General features: G+C 43.1%; 1 protein-coding gene and 1 pseudogene across 6 annotated transcripts in view; one reads left to right on the plus strand and one right to left on the minus strand.

Annotated features, from left to right (window-relative positions):
• Positions 1-11550, minus strand: part of LOC101033905 (large ribosomal subunit protein uL22 pseudogene) — a 71679-nt pseudogene that overhangs the window by 56881 nt on the left and 3248 nt on the right.
• The window catches only part of TMTC4 (transmembrane O-mannosyltransferase targeting cadherins 4), a 69432-nt gene that overhangs the window by 22123 nt on the left and 35759 nt on the right, over positions 1-11550 (plus strand). For all 6 annotated transcript variants that reach the window (XM_039473264.2, XM_074387474.1, XM_074387477.1 and 3 more), the window contains one exon: positions 9574-9674. In XM_039473264.2, the coding sequence (XP_039329198.1) occupies positions 9574-9674 (101 nt within the window). The remainder of the gene's footprint in view (positions 1-9573; positions 9675-11550) is intronic.

The raw sequence follows: 11550 nt of genomic DNA on the forward strand, positions 1-11550 counted from the left end.
ACTGGGGACACAGACTAGAACAACAAAGTTCATGCCCCTCAGGGGTTTACACTTCAGTATATTTTGATTAAAATAAAGCTTCCATGATTCAGAATGCCTGCAGAGCAGAATATTCTGGTTCTCCTTCCTTTCCTGTTGACTTTTTCCTTCCTGTACCCCTCACAGCAGGCACTCATTAAGGATCCCTTTCTTCTCATGGTGTGTTTATGCAAAATGGGAGGCCGTGGCCCTTGTTCTCATCATTCCCTTCATCTTCTATGAAATTTCCTTCAGTGCAACAAAACAGAGCTCTTGAACCTAATGAACATTCGGGTGTATATATTTTTTTATTTGAATCAAGGACTGTGTTCATTTGGAGTTTGAGATAAATAGTCATGTGATTTTTTTTATTGTTTATTTATTTATTTATTTAGAGACCAAGTCTTGCTCTGTTGCCCAGGCTGGAGTGCAGTGGTGCAGTCTCGGCTCAATGCAGTCTCTGCCTCCCAGGTTCAAGTGGTTCTCCTGCCTTAGCCTCCCAAGTAGCTGGGACTACAGTTGTCTGCCACCACGCTCAGCTTATTTTTGTGTTTTTAGTAGAGATGGGGTTTCGCCGTGTTGACCAGGCTGATCTTGAACTCCTCACCTGAGGTGATCTGCCCACTTCGGCTTTCCAAAGTGCTGGGATTACAGGCTGAGCCACCATGCCCAACCATGCTTTTTTTGTTTGTTTTTTTTGGTTTTCTTTTGAGACGGAGTTTGGCTCTTGTTGCCCAGGTTGGAATGCAGGGGCATGATGTGAACCTGGGAGGCTAACTGCAACGTCTGCCTCCCAGGTTCAAGCAGTTCTCCTGCCTCAGCCTCCAGCCATGTTTTTACTTTACCTTATCTAAGAGTCAGTACAAATTGTACAAAAAGCCGAGTGGTAAGCACATGTGTTTATTGTCATTGCAGTGGTGATTTCCTGTTCCAAGTGCCCACGTCTATAAATGTTCAACAGAGATAAAAACTAACTCTTTTGTGGTAGACAAGTCCATTATTTATTGAAATACAAGTTATAATGCTATTTAATGTTTAAATTTCAGGTTTAAAATAACCTGGCCTTTGTACTTTGGGATTTGAACATAAATTAAAAGAAAGGCCTAACATCAGAGGAGCAAATTTAATATTATTTTATAAGGAAACAAAAATTAAGTACCCTGAAATTGATGATTCAACTAGTTAAAAAGCTCTTTCAGAGAATATATATATTTTTGGTAACATCATTAGCTTTTTTAATGGACGGGATGTCTTTATTATAAAGCTCTGGACAATTTTTGACTACTTGAATTTATTCACAAGCAATTCTGTCCTAACCTTTGGAATCCTAGTATTTTCAGAAAATGAAAAATGTACTCACATAACGTTTCTGGGGCTCTGCCTTTTTTTTTTTCTTTTGGTGCATAAATAGAATGTCTAGCAAGATCTTTGCAACCGAATTTTTTAAAAGTAAATGTCCTCATAAAGGAAGCATGTTTTTCTTTAAAAAAAAAAAAAAAAAAAAAGCCCACTAATTCAAATGAAATCAATGGCACACTGGTTATTACTTCTGAATGCCCAAAACAAAACGTGTTATTCTTACAGTGAGGCATCTTGTGTTTACGTCTCTCTTAAAGCCTGGTATTTCAGATTGGAAACAGATAAACTCCCCACATTAAACTCACTAGAACAGCCAAAACCGTTTTGTTTCTAAACTAATACTTTAAAATACTTATGCAATGGGAGTTAAGACCAAAAGAAGAAATTTAGTCTCATTTATAGTGGGGAGGAGAGAGTGTTTTCCAGAGGGGGATGGATTTGCTCTATACCTAGAACAACCATTTTAAGTTCTAAATTCTTATTCATAGTATTAAAGGCAGAATCTCAAGTCTCCGTTGTTCTTAAGCTGTGTAGTTCTATAGCTGTATGGTATAGTTCTGAGATAACTCTTACTCTTGGGATATCATTCCCTCATATTTTCATTTTGATTAAAGACACCTGTTTTTCTTTGACTTAGAATCACACCACTTACAAAATGGGGCAGTTGGCTAACTCATGTCCTGTAAGACACTTGGTTCTACCTTTGGGGCCAGTGCTGACTGCATTCTGACAGTGGGAGTTGTGCATATCCTCTTTTCTGTGTTTCTTTGGCTCCTTCATTGCTTGATTTCCCCCCAAATGGACCCGTGTTTTAGAGCAGCAAGCCTGACTTCTTTCATTCTGCACATAGAAGCACGGCTTGGTCGTTCCAACTTTTGGAACGTGAATCTGATGCTCATTGTGTTGCTCTGGCAGAGAGAGAGTCGCGGCCACCTGTCGGGGTGGCGTGGTTCCCACACACAACATGATGTGCCAGTTTCAAGCGGCGGAGATGCCAGGCAGAGTGTGGTGAAGAGGGGTAACTTGTATAATGTGATGCTTTTTCTGAAAGGAGATCTTCCCACTGGAGAGGAGTGCCAAGTCCGAGGCACATGCTTCATTAAATGGATCACATCTGCTGGCACTTGTGGGTGTTAGCACTGACAAGTGTCTTTCTGTCACTGCATTTTTTTCCCCTGTGCTCCATTAGCCTTTGCCTCCATTTACCTAAGTGAGTGAATGCTAGATGCTGGAGACAGTATCCTGAAGGGAGAAGAACCTTGCCTAGGTTCTGGATCTCTAGTTGATTCTGGATCGTAAGCTCTTGATGTTTGCTAATGCTGCACAATTATTCTCGAGCAAGTTGTCTTCTTAAAAGATGAGAGAGGCAGCATGGTGTCCAAATGGTTTTTGTTTTTTCCCCATCCTCTCCTGGGTCATTGGGACTTAAAATTTAACAATCTAGATGGAGAGGAGATGGAGAATGCTGGGTAAGAGTGATGTTCTCAGATGCTTACATAGAGCCATGCACAAGTTAGAATTTTCAATCTAGGGAAGATTTTTCTGAATAAAAATATTTATAAGTGCAGTTGTGCTGGAGGTGACATCTGCCACATAGGATTTATTTGTGCTGTTTTTAACAGTCACTTCTAAATTTAAAATTAAAATAATTGATGTTCTCTATGCTTTTTAAATATTTATTATGTAATATTTATTATTTATTTTAAAGATGACTCGATGGAGATTCTTGCAGTATGAAGGGGTTCAAAGATTAAATTAAAAGTGAAAAGACTTGAATTCTGGCAGTATTTGTTCATGCTGAGCAAATGATTAACTTCTGGGTATTAAATTACATCTCATAATTGTACATAATGTAATATAGTAAGACTGACAGAAACTGCTTATTGATTCAACAGATATTTATTGAGTGCCCACTATATGCAAAGTGGTCTACTGTTATCTGTCTCAGTTGTCTTATTAAAATGCTCAAACTTGGAAATAAAATATGATTTGCATTTGTTACTATATGAAAACATAGCCACAACACCACAAAGTTCAAATTCACATAGCGTATATGTTGATAATTATTAGCATTAGTCACCTTGACAAACTAAGGCTTAAAATCTTAATTTGGGGAATTACGTGGGCAAAATTTTAGCAGAACAGATCCTGTTTCCAGAAGTCCGCTAGTCTGGGCTATCTAAACACTCAGAGCTGGTTTTTCTCTTGAATTTTTGTAAGGCCTTTTTGTTTACCTCCAGAACTGGAAACATTTTGCCAATGCTATGTTGGTTAGCCTTGGTTTATCATTCATGCACATATATACTACATATGTGTAAAGAGGATCCCTTTCATTTATATGAAATTGTTTTAAAATATTAAATTAAGCTTTCTAATTTAGATTCTGGGAAACTCAAAGTGTGTGTACATGCTTAGTCTTATGACTCCTGATAAAATATTGAGGACATGGTGGTTCACACCTGTAATCCCAGCTCTTGGGGAGGCCAAGGCGGGAGGATAACTTGAGCACAGGAGTTTGAGACCAGCTTGGGCAACATAGTAAGATCCTCTTCTCTACAAAAATAAAAATTTTTAAAAAATTAGCCAGGCTTGGTGACATGTGCCTGTGGTCCCAGCTACTTGGGAGGCTGAGGCTAGAAGATTGCTTGAGCCTGGGAGGTCAAGGCTGCAGTGAGTCGTGATCACACTACTGTACTCCATCCTGGGCAACAGAATGAGACCTTGTCTCAAAACAAAACAAAACAAAACAATACCAAAAACTATTGAGTGACTAATCTGGTAGGGATTGGGGAAAGAGTTGAATTTAAATAGGCAAACTCATTTCATATTTTCTGAGTTTTCAAAGACAGGGCTGGAATACAAACATAGCAGTGTGCACATTATGTCATCTGTGAGCTGGGTCTTTGATCACATGGTCTAGACACTGCCATGCAATAGAAACACAACAGGAGCCATACATGTAATTTAAAACTTTGAGATAGCCACGTTATAAACAGATGAGGTGGATTTTAATAATATAATTTCAACATGTAATTAATATAAAAATAGGAAAATTTTCCCATTCTTTTCTTCATACTAAGCTTCCAAAATTGGGTGTGTATTCCACACTAACAATACATCCCACTTGAGACTAGATACGTTTCAAGTGCTCGTTAGCGGTAATGATTACTTTCTTGGACAGTGGCAGGTCGAAGGTGGTGCTTACTAGGTTTATCTCTGATCATTGAACTTTTTGCCTTTGATCTGAAATTGCCACAGTTTTGAGAAGTGATACTTAATATTTAATAATCACTGAGACTGAAGACACTTCTTCAGCAAAGAAACATTACCTTCTTCTTTCTTTCATATATTTTCATGTTGGGTGTGTTTGAAGCGAATTGGAAGTCTAAGGAAAAAGAGTAGAACTCTTCCATCAGAATTGCAGTAGAGGACAGGAGAGGTGGAGTTTAGAGTTTGAGAACTCGGTGAAATTATCAGGTGAGATTAGGGAAAAGGTTATCAGTAAATCTGAAGGCTGTGTTTTCTAGTTGCTATTTTTCTGTTTTCAACTAAGTCTCTGGTTTAGCCTTGTGAGGAGAAAGCCATTTTAAATTCTAGGTAAGAGGAATATCTAGAATTTATCCTATCTAGAGGAATTGTAGAGGAGCCCATCACTTTCATGTCTGTGTCATAATTTAGCTTTGTGTTAACAGTGTTTTCAAAAGCCATCTTTTGGATATTTTCAGTAAAGGAACTGGGGATTTGTTTTTATCAAAGGACCCCGGTCCATGGGGGAAAATTAATCTGTTACAGTCAAGTAAAAATAAAAGATAATTCCTTTTTTCTAAGCAGAAATGTAAAATCAAGGAACTTGCTTTTGAAATTAAGAATAGAGACCATTACACTGGGGAATGTATTATGTTTAGTTGAGAAGTACCAACACAAATTCTGAGAGTGAGAGAAGCCTACAAAAACCAAATTCAGGTAACAGGTTGGTGGGGTAGGTAGGGTCGGTGGGGTGTCCATTTGGTTTCTAGTGAGCTGCTGAGCTGAACGCTTAGTCAACTTGAAAACAATGGATGGAGCCCAGCCATGGCACTGTCTCCTCATGCTGGGTCTAGAGTGGCCAGTGGGGGCCAGGGGTCTCTTGCCCTGTTTATCTCTGGATGAGATCCCATGGTAATTAATTGGGTCATTTATAATTAAAAGTTTTATTTACAAATAAACTGCTAATAGGAGAAAATCCTAAAGGTAGTTTGACCCAGAATCAGGAAAATGTGTCATGGGAAGAGGGGCTATACCCTAAGACTGAGTGGGCAAAGCCACTCATCTCTCATGACACGGCGGAAGGCCTGAACTTCTCCAAGGCTCTGGCATGGACTTTTGAGCTGTACACTATGTTCTTCCACTAAAACTCATGGCCCTTTCCCCAAATTATAGCCTAAAAGAATTCATCAATCTGTTAGCTTTCGGGCTATTTTGGCCGTAATTTTTTTTAAGGCTGTAGTGCCTGCCAATACTTATCTGCTAATGAGTGCTAGCAAATGCCTACATGAAACAATAAATACATAAGTGCTCAAATTGGAATTATGTGTAATCTGACAGGATTTTGTTGTCGTGGCTCCTAATTCTGATCTTTTGCTATCGGATACATCGCAAGTAATGAATTTCTGCAAGTAAATTGGCTTGATGGATCTAAGTATACTGAAGTGTAATGGTTTTCAGTAGAGGGAGCTTGACTTCTGGGCTCCATGCTTCCTGAACAACTTGGAGCCGCACTGCCCAAGGGCACAGCTAAGATCTGGAGTTCAGGGAGGCAGGCTTGGGCCCAGTATTTAGAACAATCTAACAACCCAGAGTTTAAAAATGAAACGGGTTGTGGTTTGAAAATTAATCCTCATCACTGAAGTTACTCAAGTCAAGGCCAGGTGGCCCCCTGCTGGAAGCATCTTGGAAGGGATTCCAGCATTTCCATCCTTGCAGGAGAGATGATGCACACATAGCCTCTAAGAAGCAGTGTTGACACCTGCGGTTCCATAGTTTGTCAGGAGCGCAAAGCTTATTGCGCCCCTTTTGATCGACAGCAGATAGTCCCCTCAGTCCCTGAACACGTGCTGCCCCTCCAGAGTCAGTCGGGCCTGCCGATTCAGTCAGCACAGTTTTTAGTTGCTCCTACGAGTCAGGCATGATGCCAGGCATCCAGCCATAAGCAGGCTTACTCTCAAGGGAGTGGACCCTGCCTTTAGGGAGCATCAAAGCCACCTTGGAAAGCTTGTTAAAGGCCAATGACTGGTTCCCATCTTCAATTTCTGATTCATCAGATCTGAGTGGGGCCTGAGTCCATTGCTATCAAGATCCAGGTGCAGGACCACACGGCTATGAGTGGCACTGGTTTAGGGTAGTGGTTCTCAGCCGGAAGTGATTGCCTGCCGTCCGCATATCCCTCCTGACATTTGGCAATATCAGTGACATTTTTGTTTATCACCACTGAGGGGAGTGGTGGGAGTGGTGCTACTGGTCTCTGATGAGCAGAAGCTGGGGGTACTGCTAAGCATCCTGTGATGCACAGGGCGCCCCCGCCTCCAAAAAAGTAAGCAGCCCACCTTTGATTAGTGGCAAGATGGAGAGACCCGCGGCTCGGGAATGACAGAAAAGGAAGTGCTCGTGATAAACTCTTAAAAGCAAGTGCTTGTGATACACTGTGATCAGGGCAATTGAGAGTGCCACAGTGGGCCTGACCTGATACAGCGGGGCAGTCAGGGACACGGGGAGGTGAATGGGTTCACCTGCTCGCAGGGCAGTCAGCTGTGTATGTGGCAGGGGAGTCTGCTGTTTTAACTGTGGAAGGAAACAAGTGAATTGCAGAGAGACCTGCCTGAGACGGCGGGGTTGGCATTTCACAGCATAAGTGACATTTAATAGCTTTATTGATTGCATGGGATTGCATGGGATTCCACTGTTCTGCCCCAGGGGAACTCAGTACGCACAGCCAGGTGAGCGCCTGCAGGTGGGCAGTGGTGGTGGGCCTGGAGTGAGTGTACGCTGGGAGATGCTGGAGAGGGCCCGAGGTGGCCACTTCAACAAGGCCTTTAAAGACACTGTCAGAAGAGGAACCATTATCCTGAAGGTGAAAGGAAGAAATGGAAGGCATAAAACAAGAATGTTCATTGTGTTTTATGAGACAGTGGGATCTCAGTTAGCGAGGCTTTCCTGTGATCAGTTGGCCTTGTGAAAAGCCTTAAAGTGCCTCAGCTATAATAGCTGAGTCAACTTTTTATGTAATAGCTATTCTGTTTGTTTGTACTTTAAATCTGGAAGTTTGATACACAGAGATTATCTCCCCAAAAAGCTGAAAGGGCCAGACTCTGATGCCGCTGGAACCTGTGTGTGAGTGAGGAGGCTGTCCTAGCAGCCCAGCCGTACAGCTGGTCCTATAAGCTGCAGGTGTTGGGCACATGAGGAGTTAGTCCTGCTCATGGTTCATGAAGAGTGCCTCCCACCCGCAGGCCAGACCACACTGGCTCTTTTCAGGACAGGAAGGCCTTCCATCCTGGGGCATTGCTGATTCTGTCTCAATTATTCACAAGACTTTTTCTATCCCTCCGTGCAGGGTCTGCAGGACACACCCAAACACTTGCTAGTTTCCCCAGCAGGCAGTTTAATGAGACTCATGGTGTATTTTTTACACTACCCAGTTGTCTGGCACATTTTATGACATAGTGGCTGATCAGCCACCCCCTTGATTACTGCATCAAAGCCCCGCTGGAAATTCCATCTCCCTCTAAGCTGACCAGGTTTGGCTGACCCAAGTGTCACAAACATTATTTAAATGATTTCTGTAGTCCTAGCATTATACCAAGTGATTTTTAATATGTTTAGTTTTTAACATGGTTTTTAATACACACACAGTTAAGATAATGTAAAGAGTACTGAAAGTTATGTGATGAAAAGTAAGACTTCCTCCCTCCTCTACCCCAATTTTTCATTTTATAACTTCTCAGAAACTAATCAATTTCTTGTATGTTGTCATAAAGATATATTTTGCATTTGCAAGCATTCTTTATGAGGTTTTAACACAAATGGCCATGTGTTCCTCTGTAATTTTTTCCTTTTGAATCTATCGTGGGGTAGGTAACATTGCCCCCACTTTGTAGGTGAGTTTCTTGAGACTGTGAGAGTCACTTGCTCAGTGTCACACAGTGAGTGGCAGAGCTGGCATTCAGACCAGGAGTTCCAGTTATAAGTGGAATTGCACTGAGTAACCCTAGGCAAGCTAACAATTAGATTTCCCCAAGAAGGTTTGCTTTTGTCCCACTTTATACCAATGTCTTTTCTATACATTGCCTCATTCATTTAGATGACAAGTGAGGGCTTCACAAGGGAGAGGAGTATCCATGTAGCTTCCCTGCTTCCCTAGCAGTTTAGTGCTGGCCCCCAAATTGCACACACCACTGTCCAGACAGTGTACAGCCAGACCCTGCTTCCAGAAGGTCACTTAGGGACCAGGAGTAGTTACTCGAGCTGCTGCCCACCCGAGATCTGGGGGTATTTCGACTTCTTGTTGGTGCTCGAGCCCCCACGCAGATTGGAAGCCCAGCCTGGTCTATGCCTTTACCTGCCCTGTGCTGAGTAGTTGCCAGCTCTGTCAGTAGCTGTGCATCCTTTGGTACAGGTTGGAGCTGTTCCACACAGGGGACAGAACAGACCCACCCTAAGCCACCTGGTGTCCAGAGGGCTCCAACTCCAATTCCAGGAGTAGTGGAGATTCTCAGAGCCTCAGAGACATTCCCAGCAGCTCCTTCATGACAGCAGCAGTGACCATTGGGGTCATCTTGAAACTAGATGGATTGTTTCCAGTCTCAGTGGGAGTTCTCACAACAACTCATCAGAATGGTCTAGTAGTTGATTGGTAGGTTGGGAAGAAGGTACCTGCTGCATGGGGACTCTGGCATGAGGCGTCTTTGTGGCCAGGACTTCATGGCAATGCCTCCCAAAGGCTCTGGGCACCTTCTCAGGGGAGCCTTGAGAGGGGACATATGTACCATTTAGAAAGTATTGTCTAATGCACACTCGCCCACAGAGCAGTGCTGTCTGAAGGCCAAACCCTGTTTTTGAGTTACGGTTGTTTAAGGTATTTGCTTAGAATTTTAATTCCTGATGCTAAAAAACTGAGCTGCATTGCATGACTTTTGCACTGATCTTTCTCTGAATTGGCAGGTACCAAGGAGGGAACATATTCTTCCACCTTCTGGGTGCTGCTGAGTATCTTTCTGGGAGCAGTGGCCATGCTGTGCAAAGAGCAAGGGATCACCGTGCTGGTGAGTGCCACAATGTGGCTGGGGCCTGCTTTTCGTGTGCATCCTTTTTCCTCCTATAAAGACATCTGGGGCTGGCCCTGCCTCTGTGGCGTCCTCCGCACCTGCATCCCATTGCTGGCCTGAGGTTATAGACCTTTCTGGACAAATTATTCGCTGTCACAGTTCTGGCATCTCAGGCGGAGAATTGACTGTCTTCCTTAACAGTCATGCGCAACTGGTGAGAAATGGTGAATGAGAAGTCCTTAGGAAGCCGTGATGAGTCCTCTTGAGAGGCCCTATAGAAAAAGATCAAAGAATGGTTTGAGTTTTCTGGTTTGCTTGTACATATTTCAGCAGTCCTAGATCACTTAGGACTGACCCCATCAATGGTTTTGATCCAGGATCTGGAAAGGGTAGTGGGTAGTTTAGAAATGAAGGAACAGGGCCAGGCACAATGGCTCACACCTATAATCCCAGCACTTTGGGAGGCTGAGGTGGGCTGATCACCTGAGGTTAGGAATTTGAGACCAGCCTGACTAACATGGATAAACCCCATCTCTACTAAAAATACAAAATTAGCTGGCGTGGTAGCACATGCCTGTAATCCCAGCTACTCGGGAGGCTGAGGCAAGAGAATCACTTGAACCCGGGAGGCGGACGTTGCAGTGAGCCGAGATTGCGCTGTTGCACTCCAGCCTGGGCAACAAGAGTAAAACTCTGTCTCAAAAGAAAAAAAAAGGAACAGGAGTTCCACTGCTACTCAGAGCCTCACGTGCACATTCTATCTCCTCGCCATTCCCCACCACAGCGGTTTCCTGTGGTTATAGTTAATCACACCACACAAGTGCAACTTCAGGCAGTGCTGGAGCCGAAGTGTTCCATGGTCGCAAGTGTTTGACCTGAAATTAAAAGATTACTAACTAGTCTCATATTTAAAGGAGAATCTGCAAGGGTGCTAATGTTTCTAGTGGGACTTTGTTCTCAGAGGACTCTTTATGCCAGATGTGCCTGGTAATCACGTGTTTTAACTTCGAGCCTTGAAGTTTTTCTCTGTGTAATAGGGTATATACACTGTATTCTCTTGGGTACATCGTTTTCCTGGAGCGAACCTCCCCCTTGGCTTCCACCAGCAGCATCGGGGTTGGGGAGGGGGCTCTCTGAAGCCCTTGGAGGCTCTGTCTCCCCAGGCTCTGCCCCTGCACTGGCTCCACACCCTTTCCCAGGACCCATCACACCTGTGCAGTGGCCTCCACAGAAAGGCTGAGCTCAAGGTGGGGGCCACGTTTGCTCACTCGGAGCCCAGTGCCAAGCACAGTGCCTGCATGTATTTATCCAATAAATAAATTCTGCCCAATTTTGTGATGTTTTTGTGTGGTGCAATATTGCAGCCCTGCTCAATTAAGTGAACATTTCTGGCTGGGCCCTGTGGCTCACACCTGTATGCCCAGCACTTTGGGAAACCAAGGCAGGAGGATCCTTTGAGGCCAGGAGTTTGAGACCAACCTGGGCAACATAGCAAAACTCTGTCTCTACAAAAAATTAAAATATAAAACTTAGACAAGGCTGATTGAACATACTTGTAGTCCCAGCTACTCAGGAGGCTGAGACAAAAGGATCATGGGAGCCCAAGAGGTCAAGGCTGCAGTGAGCTATGTTCACATCACTTCACTCCAGTCTGGGCCACAAAGCAAGACACTGCCTCAAAAAAAAAAAAAAAAAAAAAAAATTTCAGTCTGATCTGAGTAGATGCTAGGATTAAGGACCCAGGAAAGGAGAGGTGTTGAAGTCTCATTGCTGCTTTACCTTCTTAGAAGAAAATATAGAAATTAAGATTGTAAACAGAGGTAGAGAAATGGAAAGATGTAGAACTTTTTCTTTTCTTTCTTTTTTTTCTTTT

The sequence above is a fragment of the Saimiri boliviensis genome, chromosome 16 (genome assembly GCF_048565385.1).
Source record: "Saimiri boliviensis isolate mSaiBol1 chromosome 16, mSaiBol1.pri, whole genome shotgun sequence".
Taxonomy (NCBI): Eukaryota; Metazoa; Chordata; class Mammalia; order Primates; family Cebidae; genus Saimiri; species Saimiri boliviensis.